The sequence below is a fragment of the Plectrocnemia conspersa genome, unplaced genomic scaffold, assembly GCF_051122295.1.
Source record: "Plectrocnemia conspersa isolate PC_06_02 unplaced genomic scaffold, ASM5112229v1 ptg000001l, whole genome shotgun sequence".
NCBI classification, from domain to species: domain Eukaryota; kingdom Metazoa; phylum Arthropoda; class Insecta; order Trichoptera; family Polycentropodidae; genus Plectrocnemia; species Plectrocnemia conspersa.
In genome coordinates this window covers 4,517,365-4,540,285 of record NW_028277165.1, presented here as the reverse complement: position 1 = coordinate 4,540,285, position 22,921 = coordinate 4,517,365, and the positions used below count along the sequence as shown (strand labels likewise).

The window sequence follows — 22,921 nt, the reverse complement described above, 5'->3', positions numbered from 1 at the left end:
GCCTTACGGTATTTTGCAAAAGCCGACAAAGATTTTGCGTAAATTGAATATTTACGATCGAAAAGTTTCCACTGAAATTGTATTGGGGAGTGCCCATACAAACTTTTATAATTATCAGCAGCGTAATTTTAATAATATGACAATTTAAAAATTGCGACTACTTGGCACATTTTTCGATCAGCGCAAATATGCCAAATATGTCATTCACGGCTGCCGTCCGGACGGCATATAAAATTTGCGACAGGGTCGCTTACTCGAAGTTGTAGGTCTCGGCCGACTTAAGTTGTAACTTCCAGAGAGTGTAGTGCAGGCATAAGACATATATGTATTCTTCAGAAACGGCATAAGAATTAATATAAATTTAAATTAAAAAATGTTTGTTAATATCATGAGTGTCATTAAAAAGCATGACCCTTGAAAGAAAGTTCATGTATACCTTATAATATGTAAATTTATCGTGTTTTAATTATAGAATTTTACGATTTCTTTAATATTAACTGTTTATTAGAGATTCCAATCTAAATATATTCGCAATTTTTTAAACTATTCGTTGTTCAAATATTCGATTATAGTTATAGTGGAATGTTTTTAAATTCCTAATTTTTAAAATTACCAAAAACTAATTTTTAAAATACAGTTGTGTATTATTTGTGTATCACAACAACGCAGGTAGTCATTATTTTCTAATAACGGAAAAATAGTTTAGCCATTTGAGTAATATATTAAAAAAGTGTCTTGTGAAGTTAAAATAAAAAAACTCGTTTAAATCAAGAAACTCACAGAATATAATGCTATAGAAATATTTTTTTGACTTTCTAACTTTACTTTCTGAATAACTCTCGTAGTTATCATAACAATGTTACAACAAAAGCTGATGCTATCAAATAGTATTTAATGATAATCATCTATAAGTCACGTTAGCAGGCATAATAGTTTATTGTCCTTGCTTTTTGATTGGAAGTTCACGAGTTCAAATATCACATGAACCTCAACTTTTTTTATTTAATCGTATCTGATTTAATACTTATTTTAATAGCATAGTTTCTGTTTAAATTTATAGATTTATTAAACATAGTCGAGCTAAATTGCCATATGTGATAGTAAATTATATCGATATTTCTTGCATGTTAGTTACACAAGAGAGGCCAATAAAAAATTCAATTCAATGTAACGTTAAATTCGATCCATACAAAATTGGTCAATTGCGCTGCTTTTTTTTGTTCGTGTTAAACATATTGGCGTTAAAATCAACTAAATCAAAGTCACACGAGTCGATCGAAGGAATTGACCTTAATTTAGAAAATATCATTAGTAGTAAATAGTACTAAAAAAACACCATGGCCTTCTATTAGACAATCTTTACGGACATAAAAGCGACCGCCGCATTGTCCGATATAGTCACAGTCTCGATTATTGTCTAACCTTTTCCCATGACCAGGTGCCCGGTGCAAGGTTAAAGGTGCGCGGTTCAACGTTCCGTTCGTTAAAAGCCACAGTCGTCGAACAGTTAACCTCGGCGCTAACCAAGATGTTTACCCGATTTTCTCGGCGATTACGTTTCGAGTTTACAATAATCGTTCATTATTATAAACACCACACATAATAACGAACGCGATGCTATCGCGGCACTGCCAATGGGCGACCATTAGCGCTATAATACTATTATTATAGAAAGGACTAAAAAAAAGTGCGACCGGACGAGTGGCGCGTCGGTCCAGTTGTTTTCATTTCGTATATGTATGTTTAACAAACGCGAGGGTGCGCTATTCGCAAGTCATACTATGACTGACTTATCCATTCGTTTAAAAATCGTCCCTATAAACTCATTTTTAACGCACTGGGCTCACGCAATATTTGCACTACCGTTAATAATACATTACAAGTATACGTTTACCATTTAACAAATTGCTTACACCAGTGATCTTGTATATATAATTGTATTTATAATCTTGTAGTATCACACTTGCTGTGGAGTTCATTTATCGTACGCTTGGCGTGCGACGTTTTAGTGTCGTGACGCATACCGCATCGATGGGCACGGATATTTATGCAAGTTAAAACATAGGTTTTTATTCAATAAAAATGTATGATGAATATAAAAAAATTGTAACCCACGTAAGATATATTAGATTAGATTACATTTTATAATAACCCATATTGGATTTTAATGAAATTTTAACTGTAAAAGGATAAAAATAAAATACTGCATTAATCATAAAAATATTTTTTTATTGGAAAGCTTTCTAAAACAATTAATTACGCAAAATATGAAATTACAATATTCGATCTACTTCCTTGATAGATACATATGTATAAAATAGAAGCAATTTTTTTCTTATTAATATAATTTTTTCGCATACAAAATATATTATCTCATAATTTTTTTTATTATTGCTGCAATTTTTACTTTACATTTTGTTTTAAAATTTAAATTAATTGAAATGCTATTGCAGTAATCTTTAATTTTTTTATTATGATTTGCCTTAATTGCTTTCATGCTTAATTTATTCACATGAAGATTGAAAATAGTATTCCAAATTATTTTACTAAATATATAATAATTGTTGATATTTACACTGTAATAGTATTCATTGCTAATAATTCTAAATGCGTTTTATTTTCCGCTAGCCCGAGTCACGCTCGCCTGTATGATTTGTAGCGTAAAGCAATAATTCTGGGCCTCATGACAAAAATAGCATTTTATATATTTTTTAACATCGTAATATAATTTCTTGAATTAATAGTAATAGGTACGAGTTAACCCTTTCTATGCTACAAATAAATATAAAAATTAGCCACCGTTGCGACATATTTTCTGAAATCATATTTTATGCAAAATATTTTAATTAGGCATCAAAAATTATTAAGAGTATCTATTTATAATATTTACTTGATAATAAGTCGTGTTTTCTTTGCTGCTCAGTGTTGCTAAATAGTGAATTCTTAGTCCAGGTCAAAATAAATAAAATCGTGCCATCGCGGTAAAAACACTCGATTATAAAGACTTTTTTTAACAGTATTACGAGTGAGAATCGAATAAAGCACATCTCAACCGAATTTTGCCTAAAAGGAGAGCGCAAAAAAACAATTATACCTTCTCAGAAGTCAAACATCTACGTCAAATACCTTCGCGGTAAAAACGTTCAATTGTCAAGCATTTATATTAATATTTTTTATAAAAATATTACCAGTGAGAATCGAATAAAGCACATCTAAACCAAAGTTTGACGAATAGAAGAGACAACGCGATTTTATTGCTTTTGACGTGAATTTTTGCCTTCTGAGAAGTGATAATTGTTTTATGCGCTCTCCTATTGACTAAAATTCGGTTTGAATATACTTTGATCAAATCTCTTATATTGTAAGTCCATAGTAATATCGGTAAGGATAGCTATCATATTTTTAAAACATAGTGTAATATCGAAATGCAGACAAACTATGGAGCAATATGGACGTTTCGCAACTGTCAAATTGAGCTTCATAGACAGTTTAAAGCAGCATATTAGCGCCTTTCAGTTAATTTATATTTTCGCTAGTAGAAATATATATCTACTAGTGAAATGTATTTGAAATTTACTAGTAAAAATATAATTTCACCAAAAATACACATTCATTGTAACATTTATACATTGTATGTAAATATATAAAGATATGTATATTAATTAAATATATAGAAAAGTTAAAATCATATCATTTTACTAGCACCTGCCAGATAATTTATATTTTTACTGGTAAAAATATATATCGTATCTCACTCGTAATATTGTTATAAAAAGTCTTAATATAAACGCTTGATAATGAAGCGTTTTCACTGCGACGGCACGGTTTTATTGCTTTTGACGTAGATTTTTGACTTCTGAGAAGAGATCATTTTTTTGCGCTCTCCTATTTGGCAAATTTGGTTTAGATGTGCTCTATTCGATTCTCTCTTGTAATGTTGTTATTTATTTATTTATTTTTATTAAATCTTCTGTTGTAACATGACAGGCATAAATGCGTTATAACGGGTCAATCAGATATAATGAATACCAACAGACTGAAAGTCTGGGGAAGCGGTGACATTTTATTTATAACCAATAGATGTCACTGCAGCTGGAGCTATTTTTTTAATAATAGCGCATTTTTATAAATAAAAATTTGAGTGCTGACGCCGGGGCTCGAACCCGCAACCTCAGAGTTATTAGTCTGAGACGTTACGGATTACGCTATTCCGTGTTTATAAACGCTTAGTAATCACGAGTTTATAATGAGATTTTATTGCTTTTAATCTTTACTGAAAATTCAATATATGACAACATTGAGCAGCAAAGAAAAAACGACTTATTATCAAGTAAATATTTTGAGTCTAATTAAAATATTTCTCATAAATTATGATTTTATAAAATATGTCGCAACGGTGGCTATTTTTTATATTTATTTGTTGCAGAGAAGGGGTTAACTCGTTCCAATTATTATTTATTCAAGAAATTATATTACGATGTTAAAAATATATGAAATCGAATTTTTGTCATGAGGCCCAGAATCATTATTTTCCAAGGCCCGGGTTCGCCCTCGGCAATCTGAAGTTTCACTGTTTAACATTTTAAAATTTGTTAATGGTTGCTTTGAACATGGACTGCAATGAAATCACTACCTTATTTTTTATCTTGTTCTACAAAATATTTTATTAATTTTATGTTTAAAAATACATAGAAATTCCAACAAAGAAGATCCGTTACACGCTTTCGTCGTGCTATAAACCAAGTTCAACTAAGTAGATGATTAATTCGATAACAACAAATAAGCATAATGCACAGCTAGTAGCCACCTCCTAAAATGGTCAACTTGACTATTATACTATTCATACATTACATTGTAATCCGCAACCCAACTAGGCTTTATCGCGTTATTTATTCAACAATAAATAACTATATTATATTAATTTAAAACATAGAAAATGTAAACACGCAATTTTCCGCCATGCTACGCTTAAACCCTCGGGTGAGAATGGCAGCTATTATACGTTTTTCGCTAATCTTTGACTGCGACCAATTGCTGAATTCTTTGGGAACGTTAACCTTATCAATCGCCTTGGCCATTAGCTCGGTTTAGAAATTCGCCGCCCGAGGGGACTCGCGTTCTTTTGCCGATTTTTTGCGCGTTGCATTCAGCATAGCGGAAAGTGAATTTTGAGGTCGTCTTTGCGCGTGGTTATTGATAGATTGCGATTCTGTGGAGTGAAGGTCGGTCATGAACGTGAACGGCGATGATGCGACGACCTTTCTTTTCTTCTCCGGAAACCATATGGTCGTGCTGTGTTTCGAGCACTTGCTGCAGCCAGAGAGGAATCTTTAAAATTACTCGAGATGCATGGAAATAAACGGGTCAAGATTAAAACCTATAATAATTAATATTATCTATTACCTATTCAATTAATAAATTAGCGACCTTGGATATGGATTGAAAATATATTAGAATACGTACAGGATGTAGTTTAGTAGACCATATGGTGGTTGATTGTTATATAAAAGGTTATGAATATGAATTCGTTGAATATAATGGACTTCTTAGTAGTATTCCATCATAATATGAATAATCGTATTGAGCTTACAAAAAACCCGAAGGTATAGCATAGCGTTGTGATGCTTGAATATTTTTCATAATATATTATATAACACGACATAATAATTTTGGTAATATAACAGAAATATTATTTAAAAGTCAGTTTTAAATATATATATGTAGTACAAGTCAAAAGATAGCTAATTAAAAATATATTATCTTTATTTTATTGAAAATTACTGCATGGTTTCTACCTTTAAGTGCGCCAATAATTTATCTTTACACTTTATTGCTCTTAGCTGAATAAATCTTAGGCGTGATATCATAAAATTATTGCATACTTATTCATAAATTGCAAATTTCTAATTTTATGTGAATATTATTCAAGTGTGTGAAAATTAAGCATAGGGTCAAGAGGTTATATATCATATAATCCTAGTCTTTTTTACTAATGATGATGTAGGTAAATCATATAAAATTTATTATTATTCAACGAAACTCAAATCTTCTTTTATTTTTACTTATGCTTTTAGTGACAAGTTGTCATTTTTTAGATTTACTTTATATTTTAGAGATTTTTCAGTACACTAATTCCCTGATACGTTCCAGGAATTATAGCGTATAAATTGAGGTATAGAATTAAATTTGTAATGAAACGATCGAATGGATTTTATGTTTTCTTTTTAGAGAAATATCTTCATTGATATGCGTGCATTTCAAAAAGTAACGTAGGATACACTACATGGGCAATGAAAGAGGTTCCGTGTGTAGGTCAAGTGCGAGTAATGCATTTATTTAACATATGCGTTTTTAGAGTATTTAAAAATGTTTTACTTAATCGCGTAAATCGAGGGATACTTTTTTTAAAAGTTAACTGTAATACTGATATTGAACTTTTTAAATTATGCTTGAAGTATAAACTTAAAATATACTGTATTTAAACTTTATATAATAAATAAATTTATATAATAATAAAAATATCAGTATTTAAAATTATAGATAAAATACATAATATTTACTTGATCGTGAAAAATCCTAATCCATAAAATAATAAATAAAAACTAAATTAAAGCAAAGTTTTTGATATGTGTTATATATTTAAAAAAATAATATATATAATACAACTCTAAATAGAGAAAAGCATCGTTAATTTAACCAGACAAAATATATTTTGAATAAAATTATATTAAGATTTATACTTTCTAGTATTACGATTCATTCATTTTTTATTAACATTTTATAGTTCAAAGACAGAAATCGAGCGTAAAATTTTTATTCTTTTAATGGTTTCGCGCATCTGTTTACTTTTTGTATGAAAAAGTGCCGGAAAACATTATTTAACGGTTAATATATTTGTTTTATTATTATTTATTTTTTAATAAATCTTTTGTTCTAACCTGACAGGCGTAAGCCCAATGCTTTACAACGGGCAAATCTGTACAAACTGACTAAATCAATCAGACATAATGAATACCTACCAGTAAGTATTAACTACCATACTGAAAGTCTGAGAATCGGTGACATTCATATTATTAATTATAAATAATTATGTGCTATACAATTTATAATCAATAGATGTCACTGCAGCTGGGGCCGGGTTTTTCAATAACGTATTTTTTATTAATAACAAATCGAGTGCCGCTGCCGGGGCTCGAACCCGCAACCTCAGAGTTACTAGTCTGAGACGTTACGGACTACTTTCTTAGAATATATACAGTTGTTTTATGTATGTGGGTGTAAGTGGTCAGTATTTTCAGTAAGATTTTATTTTTTTCAATAATTATATTAATCAACAAAAGCGTTTTTTTAAAAAAAAAATTATCAAATAATTTTAACCCCCCTGTTTATAAAAATAATATTTTTCAACAAAGGCTTTTATACTTATCACTTTGATTATTTATTTTCGTATTTCGAAGAAATGAATCGTGATGTTTCAAAATGTGATCTCTAGGGTAAAAGCTTAGAGAAATATGGGGGATGGGGCGAATTTTTCATTCTATTTATAGTGAAGAATGAGTTCTTGTTTTATCATAGAGCAAGATTTATTAAGCATGGTTTGCCAAGATCATTTGTTTTATGGTTCATTTTCTTTGCATGGCTAAAATTTTCATAACATATAATTCTGCTGTAATAGTCTTATCTGGTTGAAGAAACAATCGATGAATACCATAATACTTTAACTATATTTATGTCGGGTGAAAATTTGATGTCTTTATTTCTTTTTGTTTTCGTAGAGAATCCATCGCATCCATTACATCGCAGATAAAATTATATTCTAGGATGTAAAATAGTTGCAGTGTTTTTATTTTTTTATTAACAGTAGATGTGGGTCTACTATGGGTCATTTTAAAGGTTAATATCGTCAGAAGTATAACTGTGTTATCCATTGCGTGTTTTGCAAAAAGGCCCTACGAGTCCAACCCTTATGGGTGGGCACACAGCTTGTGACGGCCGGGTGAGCGAGTCCCTCACCCCGTAGTACTAAGGAGCGCTTAGGGAGACATACTCTCGTATTGCATAGCGTATCATCCGGTTTATATCGTCAGTAAATTGTCAACCCAACATCTTTCAATTATTTGACTAACAGCACCTTCGGCAAATCACAAATTTAATTGAGTTTAAGTTTGAACTCGTACAAAAAAGATATGTAATTTTTTTTGGACACTAAAAAATGTTCGACTGCAAATAAAAAATAAAAAATACACACTAGTTAATAACTATGAACGTCTAGTTTAAATAAGTACTTAGTAAAAATCCGCCACTTGATGTGAAACAATCACAATAGAATAAACATTGCAGATAGGCATAACATGACGAAAATACTACACTTGTATTATACGAGATTCGGAGATAAATATTTTTGCTGTTTAAAAAACGCATGTAATGTTATATTATGAGACATAAAATGTCAAAAATTATCAATACACTAACACCAGTGTTTGTGTTGAGTCAATATAAATATTTCGATATTTAAAAATTTGTCATAATATGATATATGTTTTATTTAAATTAATTTCCAATTTTCTTTTGTTTTTTCAGCATGCCAACAATGTCCGCGAGTCCGCCATTGATCATGAGAGCAAAAGAGCCGCCAGAGGTCTTCCAGCGAAGAGTCATCCTTTGCCTCTGGTCTCCTTCTTCCCAGCGGCCAGACCGGCCACCTTCTTCGCCAGGGACAACGTCTCCAACTTCATCGGGTGGTGCCGAAACGCCTTGAGCATATTCGAGTGCCTACTATTCGAAACCGATGATCTTATCATGAGGAAGAACGAGAAGCACGTCATACTCTGTCTGCTGGAGGTCGCTAGGAAGGGCTCCAAATTTGGTGAGGACCCATTAGTAGCGTTGTGTATTCAAATCAAATTGCCTATCGTTGAATATTTATCAGCACGGTAATTGCGCTATCGAACGGTTAGCCGCCATCAGATACGATCGCAGAAATAAATGTTCTTTTGCACCATATATAAATCGGCAAGGCCGTTTCTGTGTGTATTACCTGTGATGTTGAATTTAGAGATTAAATTGGTTACGGTTCGATGGTCAGCGTGTCATGTGTTACACAGAATTTTATTTTTTAGTATTTTAAATTTCAATATTGCTGTAAATATATTTATATTCTAGCAGTGCTTAGTTAGATTTTAACTGTCTTTAGCAATGTAATGCAAATGTACAAGTTATGATTTAACAAATCAATAACCAATTAGATAAATTAAAAATAAATCATTCAGCGTACCTGATGTTATAGCAGATGAATTTAATAAATACTAACTCTCGATAGGTGTAGATTTAGTTGATAAAATACTAATAATCTGTAATAAAATTACTATACAGAGAAAATGAATATATTTGCCAAATCAAAATTGAATAGTTAAATACATATTTAGATAATTTTTGACACAATACTGCTTTAGGAATAAAAAAATATCAGTAAAATTATATGTTCTTAAAAAAAAATCAATAATCAATAAAAGCGCACCTTAATTGTTTAAATATAGCAAAAAATCCATTTATAAAAATACTAATTACGCTCATTCATTTTAGTCTTTGATGTCTCGACGACTCTCACCTTTCAGGTTCAAAGTTTATTGCGGAAGGTTTCTAGAAGAGCTTAATGTAATTTAATAAAACTCTCAGTAATTCAAACTTTATAGACACGCCATAAAATTATTTGTTTTCTCTACGAGTTAGCCGCGACTCAGGTGAAGATCGATATTATCGCTGGTCTGACTGTTATATAATTAATGCTTTCGGAATCAAAGATTCTAACTTATTCATAACGTTAATTTCAATGTGCTAAAATCGCGGAGACATTTCGTATTTCTGTATGAAAATATTTATGAAGCGTCTGTTGCTGAGCAAAACTTTTGAATCAGTGCATACAAAAATAATAAAAAAGCAACCATAATATTTAAATTTTCAGAAAATTGTTAACAATTATTGTCTAGAATGTTTCTGTGATTATTTCCCACTTTACTGGAATAATAAAAATTCATTCTAGAATATAAAGTCCGTAACCAAAAATGGCTTCCGGTGGGATACTTTCCCTTTCGCTCGCTCATGTGTTAAGTGACGAGAGTGAGTGAGAAATAAGGGCATGCGAACCGCGTCCCCTTATCTCTTAGTCACTTTCGTCACTTAACACGCGAGCGAGCGAGAGGGAAAGTATCTCACCTGCGTTTGAGTAGGTAAAGCTATTAAACCATTGTTAATTCCTTAAGAGAATGGAATGCTGATTATTAGAAGAAAGGTAGCTAAAATTTGCATACTTCACATAATATTTATTTTCGAGGAGAAAATAAATTTATCATTGCAATATTTCAAATCAAAATGAATCTTGGTATGGCATGCTTAAGTTATGGAAAACAATTTAATGCATTTTTCCCGCTGACTAAAGAAAATTTTTATTTTAATACAATAGTTTAAAAACAGATATTATAATTTTATGAATAATCGTTCATAATTCTGATTATTTTCGACTCAATCTTCAGTCGACATAAACACAATATTTGTAAATTTTTAAATTGAGTACATAGATTTGCAAGCAAATATTAAAAAAATGATTGTGTATCTTTACTGGTCTTTTAAAAGACAAATGTATCAGGCGCGGGCGGTGCGATACTTTCCCTCTCGATCGCTCACCTGTTAAATGACGAGAGTGAGTGAGAGATACGAACATGCCGTCCGCATGCCAGAGGAAAATATCACTCGCTTGATAATCATACCTTATTCACGTTCAATACTCTTTTCTAGACGAATCGCACTAACAACAAAATTAGAACAATATTTCTGTATCCTTGAAAGTTCACTAATGATTGAAAAGTCTTCAACCTTATTTTGGAGCTAGAATAAATACTCCCAACTAAAATGCTTGAAATTTATTATTTTTATATGATTTTATAAGAATGATACTTTTTAACTAGTGAAATATAAATTTAATTTAATCTACTTATTTTGATATTATTTTAAATTACCACTTACACTGTAATTCATAATAATTTATCGTATGTGTTTGTGAGCTTAAAGTATCATATATCCTATATAATTTCAAATGTATGTTATTCTCTAAATAATACAAATTATCTGATTTCCGCTCATAGCCTCATAACAACCACCTTTTAAACTTACGCAACGCTTCTTAATACTACCTTATTATAATATTATAACAACGTTGCAAATAATAATTGGACACAAAAACGAGGATTCTCCGGCGGCGTTTAGTTGCGCAACTAATTGCTCAGATGCCATAGCAGTCTATATGTTACTATTATTATGACTTATATCTCGAGTCAATGTGTTCAATTACGAATTTATCGGCAAATAGACGCGGAAAAAATAGCGCTGTTTCACAATAACGATTAAATCAAACACAAGCGGTAAATTTGCGCGATGACCGTTCCGTGTCCGAGTAACTGACGATTTGCGTGACGCTCATGTCTTACTAGAGAATTTGATTTAACAAGTTCAATGGGTTTGAGTAGCATGGTCAATTGCAGCACTAAATGATTAAAGACACTTGTTGAAAACTATGAACTAGATAGCGTTAGGAGCGTACTATTTGAACTCCAATTTTTTGATATACACCTTCGGAAAAAATAACGTTATATTTTTAAAATATAAATATAATTTAATAAATGTATTCACTCCCTCTTAGATTATAAATTGTAGTCCATTATATATTTGTAAACACTTATCAAATGTAAATTTAATTATAATTTATATAAATATTTTAGGTATGCTTGCTCCAATGCTGGTTCAAATGGAGCGGCAGATCGACCGAGAGATCATGGCAGACGCCCGTCGAGCTGGCCAAGGAGTCTTGGACAGCGAAGAAGAGGAAGACGACAGTTCAGCTCACGATGCCCCACCGATGATGTACGGACCGATGCCTCAGATCGTCACCAACGATCTGAAGAGTCTCGACGAGATGGTGAGTGCAAATTTTATACAACATCGGTACTCCTTTGATCTCTACAAGTATCGGCTAAAAAACGTCGCTGTAAAATCGCAATTTTGTGCTGTTGCAAATCGGCAATTAAGATCTCGATTTTATTGCGGTTAATCAATTTTTGGATTTTTTAATATGATTTTAACGCCTCTTTATGTTTGTATTTCAAAGGCAATCGTTGAATAGCCCACGTGAATCTCTTAATAAATCGATTTTATTACCGATCAATCTAATCGATTTTAGTCATAATAAATTTTGATTTATGGTTGATTTATTTTTTACTACATGATAGCTCTTAAAGAACATTGTAATGTATCAGTAGATTGTATTAGTAGAACACACTTTTACGGCAATGACGAGCTTCGCAGTAAAAGCGTGATCGCGATCCATATTAGAGGAAAGTAGGAATAAGTGGCTGTGGTAGCAAATGCTCCCTTTGTGTAGGTTTATTTATTTCAGTGGTCTAAAATATTGGTATAGTATATTAAGAGATTAGAATCTAAGCAGACACACCTAGTTGTTGCGGCGCTCCTTAATCTTATCAATGTTAAACTGATGAGAGTTTCAGTAAATGTGTTTTTGGCGTTCTTTAGTATTTATATTATCTTCCTCTTAATCCTTAGACAAAAAAATTTGTTGTTCTTAAACGCTTGAATAATTTAAAAGTCGATTATCTCATAGCCACATATGTAGACTTTAATCCGAATATTCTAATATTTAAATTTTTTTAAACTATTCGTTAATCAAATATTGATCCAAATATTCGTGAAGTATTTGTTTATGTACAGTGAAATATTTTGCATTTTGTAATTTATAATAACTTAAAAACTAACTAACTCGAAAATACATTTGTGTATTCTTTAGTAAGTCTTTGTGTATTACAAAAACAAAGATAGTTATGTTTTCTACGATGTACCGCTGTATTATCTACAGCCCAATTGTGGCCCTGTTTTGTTTTAAAAAATGTATCTTTTTATCATTATATTAAAAACAACCATGGCTATATAAATAATAGCCAAAAAATGAAATAATAAAGAAAAAACACTGTTATTGCCGAAATTTCATAAATCACTCATATTTCCGAGTTAATGTTGTGCAGCTGTGGACTTTTTTAATGAATAGTATTGATTTTTTTCTATTTCTTCTTGATCAATAAAAATAATGTTTAATTTTATATGTCTATGTGATTGATTCAAAGTGTAGTAACAGGTATAATTAAAATATTTCTTTGTACCAAATAGTTTGACGTATCTTGCTTATTTTTTTATATCATTTATTTTATTATATCATATTTTGCCCATAGTGACGCATTGGGATAATCTGTTAGGTTACGATGGTCTTAATTTAAATAAATAAATAAATATGTGTATGAACCTGTATTCATAATTTAAACTGTATTCTGTATTCTGATTCTTCATAACATATATTTTATATTTTACAATTTGATATTCAAATATTTACAAACGCGCCAAACATTTTTTTAAATGGTCTTTAGCAGATATTCCAAAAATTACAGTGTTTATTTTTTAGGAAAATTTTGTGGTTATTTATTTTTGTGCAACAAATAATACGTTCGTAGGCAAAGCGAATTCTGATACGAATTCCGGATGTCTATCTGTACTAGGAGACGCGAAGAGAGAAGCGGTGGATTTTTAATGGTTTAGTAAAACTCGTGCGAATATTATTTAGTCAGAGTATTTTTAAACTTCTAGTGCCTCATACTCCGAAGTGAATGTTCAAGTGTAAATCCTAGAAAAAAATTAAAGAATATCTCTAAGGAAGGGATCGTTGTTGGCCCGTTTGTTGTCGACCCATAGTTGTTGTTTGCTAATATTTTTGGAACAGCTTCCATTGGCTGCTAGAGCAAATTGCAAACGGACGTTTGGATAGCAATTCAGAATGGATTTTTTCAATCATTCTGATTTTTTTTAAGTTGGAAGTTTAACTAGGAACAGTTTTGCGAAAATGTGACATTGAATAGAACCATGGCTTACACTGCTACAGCTTTATTCAGGTGATGCGTTTCTACAACGTTTTGCACTGTTTCCTACATTTTACAGATATCCTATATCTCATATGAAATGAGAAGTTTCTCAGCCTCATCCTCCTCCTTCTTAAGCGAGATCGCATCTGTAGTCTCATGTTGTTGCTCGTGATGCAGATCTATTAGTTTTTTGATTGTCAGCTGAACAACTGTTAAATATCATGCTCATTCATCTGTAGTTCTATCTTCTTCACCAAGGACACAAATTGGCGGCTTCCGTTCATGCGAAAACCTGTCAATGCAATTAAGCCACAGTTTTCCTAAAAGATTTATTTATTTGGTCATCTCAAAGCATCGCTGAAGTATAAAATGAGCTGTTGATTCAAAGGCGTGTGGTGGTAAGAGGAAAAAACTTGATCTTAATGATCTTGAATTCCTTTAGTAAGTCGTTTTTAATATCTGGAGGATGAGTAGACGCATTATCCATAACTAACAAGTGGTGTAGCAATATATTTTCAAAAGCTTAATTTTAAAAGAATCATCAACGGTCTCAGTTAGGGAGAAAGTGACGCAATACATACTGCTCGTATTGCAAGACATCGCTCGTGTATCAAGGCAGAATTGATGAAAAAATATTGCCGTATTGTGAAGCTCTCACAAAACTAAGTTTTAATACTAATCTTAGTATAGGTAAATATTTTCACAATTTTTCTAATCATGAGAATTGGTTGTATAATTAATATACTCTACCAAGTGTTTTGGAATTTAATGTTATATTTTATGAATTCATTTTAATTAGTGTTACTTTCAAAATTGCTAAAAATATTGTATTATAACTACATTTGGCAATGAAAAAAAATATTTTATTTATTTAAATATTACTAATACTTATAGAAGTGTTGATTATAAAAACATAAACATAGAAACCTTTCAATATTTACCATGTATATAATTAAATGCATGTCAAGTCAAGTAGTGAAACTCTTCCAGTCACATCATTACCACACATTAAACACGCAATATCCTTAAAAATCTCAGCGTGCGAATTGAGATGTATAAAATTGCGAATTCGTTTGCGCTCCGGGGCGCAATATCGCCAAATCTCTCACTGCAATATCCAGTGGGCGGACACACTATTGAATAATCCGACAAAATCTGACGTCACAGCTGCCGATGGATGTATAATACATAGTACATGTAATGACGTCACACATCTGTTTGGAACCGTTTCAATTTGGAGTATAAAAGCAAAATAATGGAAGCACGGTCTGTTGGTAGACACTGTTCTAGACATTCGTTTTTTAGTCTCGGGAGAACCGCGAAACATGCTGGAAACAGCTCACGTTCCCATGCCGTGCATCCGGTTTTCAAATCATAATCACATGTTTAGTATTGCATACGCGTGCGCATACGTTTATGATGAACAGGGCATTATTTATATAAAGAACGCTCCCTTGGTAGCTCTATGCAAAACCAATTAGCGATTCTGTCATGGGTAATGGTATAATGATGTCTAAATATGCGGCTATGCTAGAAGATGCTTGCGAGTGTTTGTATCGTGAGCTATTTAATGATAGACACGTACAGTAGATCGAAAGATTAATAAGCATTATATGTTGTTGTCAGTAGATATTGCAGATAGATAGGCATGACGTTTCAGATATATCTTCCGTTTAAACGTGACATTTAATACGATCTTCCAATTACTAGAGACAAGAGAAATTGTACGAAAATTATGTTATAAAGCGACCAGGGATGCAATGATAGAAATAATAAAAAAACAATGAGTAGAAATGGGTGCTTTTGAAGGCAATGTTCCGCTCCTTTTATTTATTGTATATTTATTAAAAAGGCTGAATGTACTTATACCTGAAATACATCAGTACATACATTTCAAACAACTGTAATTTAGTTCATTTTTATTATTTGAGGTCAGTTTTTTACTTTTTTATAGTACATATATCCCCCTTCTGGTCTGACTACGACACGTAAGGTTAATCACCAATTCATCAAGTAGAAAACCACAAACATATCCCAAACACCCCGTTACTCAATCACCACGTTCTCCTATCGAACCACAACCATTTTAGCTTAGATTAATCGTCAAACAAGTCAAGAAGACGGTACTACCAAATCCAAATATAGCCATGCCTTAAATAAACCAGGAATACGCCGGTGTAAATGTCCCGGCGCCTTGCCTGGAACGTTCGGCACGTGCCTGCCATATTTTAGTTCTAAACCTGGCACGCAGTATACCTATTGCACCAAGAAGACAATGTCTTCCAAGTCGTATGTCCTTCCTGGGCGCGTTTCTGCGCAATCAATTACGGCGTCACGAAGTCGAGATCGGCCCGAGGGCAATTGTGTCGATCATTTTTCCACAGTCTCATTAAAACAATCACGCAGAAGTCGTTATTGTTGTTGTGGACAACACTCGCAGCGGGTCGTGAACTTTAGTCGAAAACCCATCGGTTGATTCCCTATATGGAAATCGCGATGGGAACAATGGCCAGCAGGGCCGCCCGATCGGATGTCTTTGTTTGTGAGGATTTGAATTTTGAGCTGCTGTTGTATTTTAGTATTTGATCTTTCTTTGTGTCTATATACATATATATTAAATTTAAAGCTAAAGCTACCGTTTTTTAATTTTTATCGAGCAAATTTATAATACTTGCTTACAAAATAGAAATAAACTTATATAAATTCAGAACTATCAAAAACAATATTATTTAAACTATTACTATTCTCAAATATGCATATTTAAAAAATTGTAAAGCTATAGTCATTATCAGTTTCATAAAAAATACAATAAAAATAGGTGTAAAAAATATTAAAATTCATTAAAAATGTTACCGCAAATTGATCTAGATTTTTTTTTTGTGTTAATTAAACCAATTTTTCACACAACGATTAAAAATACATGATTTATGCGGTTATATGATTTTGTTACTCTAATTAGTATTATATAATTAATTTGGTATGACGTGACACGTAATAAATATTACGTTTGGAATACATTTTGTTACAATTTTTGCTGCAGATATACATAAGCATATGTGCTAGTTTAAAATCTATGCTCCTAATATGGTTTATACACATAAAAAAGTTTTAAAAATAATAATTAAATAACTGTTTGGATTTATATGTATTAAAATAATGGTTGTCAAATGCTAGTCCCCACAGTACTCCCTCTCTTGCAATTTAAAATAGTTAAATTAAACAAAAAACAGAGACAATGCTTTACCTTATGGTTGTTTACCTGTTGTAACTGCGTATGCTAGAAAATAATTTGTAAAAAGTTTATGCTATGTTTATTGACCATCCTTTTTTATATCTTATACATTTATTTTAAAACCCAGAAAGTATAAATTGACTGTTTAAAAACACAATTAACACAATTACAACTTATACGCACTTAATTACTTTAGGCACATTTTCAATTTTTCTTAGAACATTAACCCTTTCACCGCGGCTGATATTTTTGCGTGCCATTTAGAAATTTGTTTATATGCCATATTTTTAAAAATATTATGGTTTAATAAATTCAAGTGCTTTACAGCTTTGAATTATACTAAATAACCATATTATTAGGCTTAAATATTTATAGCACCTTTAGGTGCCTGATGAGTACCGGCGATTTTCTTGATGACACAAATAGAAGCAATCCGCAGTGAAAGAGTTAAATAATTGATCTGGAGTACTGTAGTGTATATTTTGATAAACTTAATCCGATGGTTTCTAAAAAAATATCAGGACATTGTGGCGGGCAAAATAAAGTTTTTTCGCTTTTAAACATTAAAAAAATTGTGTTTGGGTTTGTTATTTTGATTATTGTGCAAATATGTGTTTTAATCTAAGTATCCTTCAATTATGAGTAATTGAAGTAGAATTAGGTTAATATTTGGTCATGTTGACCAAATATTAAACTCTAGATGCCGAAAAACAACACCAAACTTAAAGAGACCTTCTAGTGTTGATTGTAAACAAGCTTCTTTTAGGCGTTTTTCTGTCCTTCTCTAGACAAACAATTTTATTTTTACATGTACCCAAAAAACATTGTTCAAATCAAGTGTCATATTTTTTTGCATAGTCTGTATTATATATTTTCATTAAAAAAAAAAAATAAACAAATCGAGTTAAATGTTTTTATACTTGGGGCTTTTCATTTAAGTGCGGATTCAAATTAAATTTGGCATATAATATCGTATTAATTATTATTTACTTATAATTGTAATTAAATTTGCATTTTATAGTTGTAAATCTTATTCCTAAAATTACATAAATATTCAGCTTTATTGCTATTATGATAACTGCTATATTTTTTGTGCCATAATTGATTATCTAATGACGGATATGAAATCAGCATATAATTTAACATTAATATAAAATTAATGAATATTATGTCAAACATCTAATGTATCTTACTAAATTATACAAATATGTATAAACTTCAATATTACTAATAAAACATTGAGCCTAAATGTCTGCTTTAAATACATGTATTTCATATCATATTTAATACAATTTTATCATGATTAACATACATAGATAACCATAATGTATTCGCAGTTAAGTGCTTAATTAACTATACATTATTTATCCAACCTCATTTTTATATGTCATGTCATATAGTATCTTAAATAAAAAATGCACTTTAATGCATTTAAATCATATTAATCACATATAACACACGCCGATTGATTTATAATTGTTTATAATTTTTTTTATTATAATAACAGACTATATAAGTTATAATTACAATCAACAACCATCAATCGGACAGCTGCCGTAATGATCAAATTCAATGTTTTCGACACATTTTTTTACCGATACACTGTCACTTTTTTTCTGAATCATTAACAGCCCACATTTATAATATAGTTTTTTGACATATTTATAATCAATTAAATATTTTTACAGTCAAATAAATAGCCAAAATTTATAGACCTTGCATAGTGACAAAACGCTTTCAAAATACACGTATACATATATGATGTATTCGGACATCGAAGGCGTAAATCTCATTCTGAACTTTAAAACTATGTCACGTTTGCCAATCCTCCTACAAATGCAATTATGCGACTTATATTTATACTGATAAGTGCCGCGACCCGTTTATTCTTTATAGGCAGTATCGGTCGTTATTGAGATTTTTTACGAGCGTAATTAAATTTCTTCTGGTAGTATTGTGTTTATAATATTATAATTTGTGGTTTAGATTTAGCGCTAACCGCTAAAATATTGTGTCATGTGAAATGGACATGGAAAATCGTGATAAGATTGTAAAAAGTGATACTGAATTACGAGTAAATCGCAATTTATTTTCAACCATTATAAACATCTCATTGATTAAGGCGAATTTTCAAGGAAAACTTTCCGTAGACGTATTATTATATGGTGGATTTTAATGGCACGCCATTAAACGTTTACGATGAGTTTCCGCCACGATTTTTTGTTTTATATTAAATGGCGTAATGATATCATATTATTTTTGATGTATGGTTTCGAATAGATATACTTTAAATATTTATTAGCGATTTTTTAATATTTGTGTTATAATATTTTCGAATACGACATTGTTTTCGTAGAAATTCAAGGTGTATGTTGTATTGCACTTCATCTGATTAATTTATTTCCACATTTTATATTTTAATAATGCCATCAAACCTATTTTTATAAGCACAACAGGTACATATTGTATTATATGGCTATAAACAGGTGTAATTAAAATATGTTGTAGCGAATTTTCAATATGCAGGGGTACTTTTATATTTTTTTTTTATTAATTTAAAACCATAATGAAAGTGCTGTACATGTAAAATTATAAATGTACATATTTTTATATCGTAAAATTGCTTAATTAAAGAAATTACCTTAAAGTTTTATGTGTATAAAATTCATTAAACTTGTTCATTATGCTAATGTTATCATAAATAACATTGATAAAGGTTAATTACGAACCTTACCTTCCTTTTTAGGTTATCGAGCTTAATAATTTTCATTATTATTTTACAACATTATCATAGCAAATCCTTATGAGAATTACCTTTTATTGTATGGACTGACCTCCAGATTTTGTACAGGATAACTACGATACTAGTTACACTTATTTACATGATTATTTTAAAATAAAGCTTCAGTATTATTCTAACATCGTATCAGAAGCACTTAACCACCGCAAAGTGGTGTTTTTGCTTCATGAGAATTTTCCACGAGATACCTTTAGCGGGGCCCATGTGTACCTATTATGCACACCATAACAACCTTGGTCATACATTTGACCATATAGCCATATTAGAACGCGGTAGATGCTGTTGTTGTAGTCTCATTTTAGCACTATTATGCCATAAGCGTAATCGAAGACCGTGCCGCCGTGTTTTAAAGGTTTTCTCTCCTTAAAGGGTATCGCGCTTTGTCACGAAGCAGATTTGTAATTGAGCCATAAAAATAGAGATGTCGTTTTTTTAGAAGTCGGCACGAAATAATCCATACATGGACATGTTTTTGCCGCTACGCCGTGTAAACTTATACATAGTTAATGGTATAATTTAATGCTGTGGAAAATTCGCGGTTGTCAAGTTTTCCACGAAACCGATTTCTACTAATACGATAGGTAATAATCTGTTCAGTCACGAAATGCGTGTGTGCTTCTATACGTGTGTTATGTAATTACGTATAGAATATTCGATGAAGCTAAATTAATCGATTGTCTGATTAAAAATACAATATTTCATATAAGATAAATATTTTTATGGAAGATCTTCTCTGTTCAAACAGATTGTTGTAATGCACTTTAAAGGGCTATTTTTAAATGCACCATATTAAATTTATCGTTACATACAAAAAGTGTTATCGTTAATGAAGAATTATATTTTAATTACTCAATCTAGTTATTTAATAATTTAAATTAAAGAGATAGATATATCTCTAAATAACAATCACGTATTTCCTTTACACATCCTATTAATAAATCTGCCGTAAAAGGCAATAAGAAACCACTACAACTATCCGTTTCAAAAGAAAACTTATATTCCTCGGTTCTACAATCGTCAGTGAATATGGAAAAAGATTACATATATAAATAATGTAGTTTACATCTAATTAAACAATTAAAATAATATTTTTGCCACAGAAATTAGATACCAACCACTATTTGTATCTGTAATTACATGCTTATTTAATTTTTTTTCTAAATGTCTATTTTTTATATATCATCACGCTATAGTAAATTACATTAAATAAGCAAACTTTACTATAATAATGGGGCGCCATAATAAATGTGCTATAACTTAAAAAACGTGAAAATATAAATAAAAAACCGACTAAGGTTGTTTAAAGTGTTTATTTTAGGTTTAGTAGACCCTCTCTTTTTTAGTTTTCTCAGTGCTTTTATTCTGGGAGCGCTGGGTTACGTTTCTTTGTCAAGTGTTGATATAATTAAACACTTCTGGAAATTGCTCAAAGGCATCGTAGACAACCCTTTGGTGCTCGAGCATCTCCAAATGTGGGCTCCGGAAGGTGGTTATTGGCGTCCACTGTTCTTGCCTGTAAAATCTAAAACTGAAGCACTTGCCAACCCTTCTCTGGCTAAGTCCATTCGACTGCTCAATACTGTGCATAGAGATATTGACCTTTTTTTGTGCACATATGGGTAGATAGTGCAAAAAATGTTCCTGCTTTTGTATAAAAATTAAAAAAAAAATTTACGATTTAATTTGATAACAAACTATATAAATATAATGACAGCATTTTAGCAACTGCCACTACAGCGAAAATATCCTTCAATAAAACTATTTAAGCTCATGCTAAATTGAGCAACTTGTGTATACTTTCGTTTGAAAACAAAGTGACAATTTTTAAATATAGACAAATATATACACGATTTTGCTTCCCCGAAGGCGGGAAAGATATTTTTTAACTCTTTAAACGCCAACGACATTTTAGTGAGTCATCTGTTATTTATCTTCAGTATCTCTTTCTAAAAATACATATAAAATACTCGATTGATTAATAAGTGAAGCTAATACAAAAATCTTTAATAATTAAAGAAAATATAATTTGTAAATAATTCGTTTTAAAAAAATAATATGTAAAAAAAATAATCAACAAATGAGTCGCTGGTGTTTAAGTGGTTAATAAATAACGTAGGTATTTTGTCACATTTGGTTGTCAAAAAAGGTTCTTTGCAATTAGTAGCTTATAGAAATCTACCTTATTTTTTTTATATAAGATTAAACATTTAAATCGGTGTATTTGTCAGAAGCTTAATCTTAAAATTCAGTTGATTGTTTCTTAACAGTATAATTTAATCCATACAATAACTAACTAACTAATGTATATATCATCATATTTGTTTATACACATAATGAAACATGTTTCAGTACTATTTTTTTAAAATTTAGGCTTTGCTCGAAACAGAATTTTTTTTTGCACTGCTCTGAATCTAATTTATATAAATTTATTCATGGAAAATAAACTATGTCATTTGATTTTTCATATATTTGCAGTAAAAAAATTAAGTAAATGCTTTTTGCTAGAAGATTAAAATATAAGTATATTGGTTTGTAATTAAGTTTTCAATATATTAATCAGAATTTAACCATTATTTAAAAATAATACATATGTAAAATAAAATATAAATGATAATACGTTGCATAAATTGAACACTACATACACTTTGACATTTTTTAATATGCGCCAAATTGCCATTTTAATGTAAACATTAAGCACTTGATATATTGTTATGAGTCGTAAACACAAACTTTTAGTACATATTAAATCATTTGCTAAATGACAAAATACTTTGTTGTACATTTATATTACATAAATGCAAATTTTAAATGCGTAACTATTTTTTTTAATAAAAGATAATATTAATTCTGCCTGACTGCTTATATTTTTTGCATGCAACATATCTGCAAAAATCATTATGCAAATCTTGACTGCTGACA

At 30.6% G+C, this 22,921-nt stretch overlaps 1 protein-coding gene across 1 annotated transcript in view; it reads left to right on the top strand.

Moving 5' to 3' along the window:
• Window positions 1-22,921, top strand: part of LOC148238520 (GAS2-like protein pickled eggs) — a 161,264-nt gene that overhangs the window by 100,721 nt on the left and 37,622 nt on the right. Inside the window, exons 3-4 of the mRNA XM_088198279.1 lie at window positions 8,581-8,866; window positions 11,772-11,968. Of these exons, the coding sequence (XP_088054405.1) occupies window positions 8,581-8,866; window positions 11,772-11,968 (483 nt within the window). The remainder of the gene's footprint in view (window positions 1-8,580; window positions 8,867-11,771; window positions 11,969-22,921) is intronic.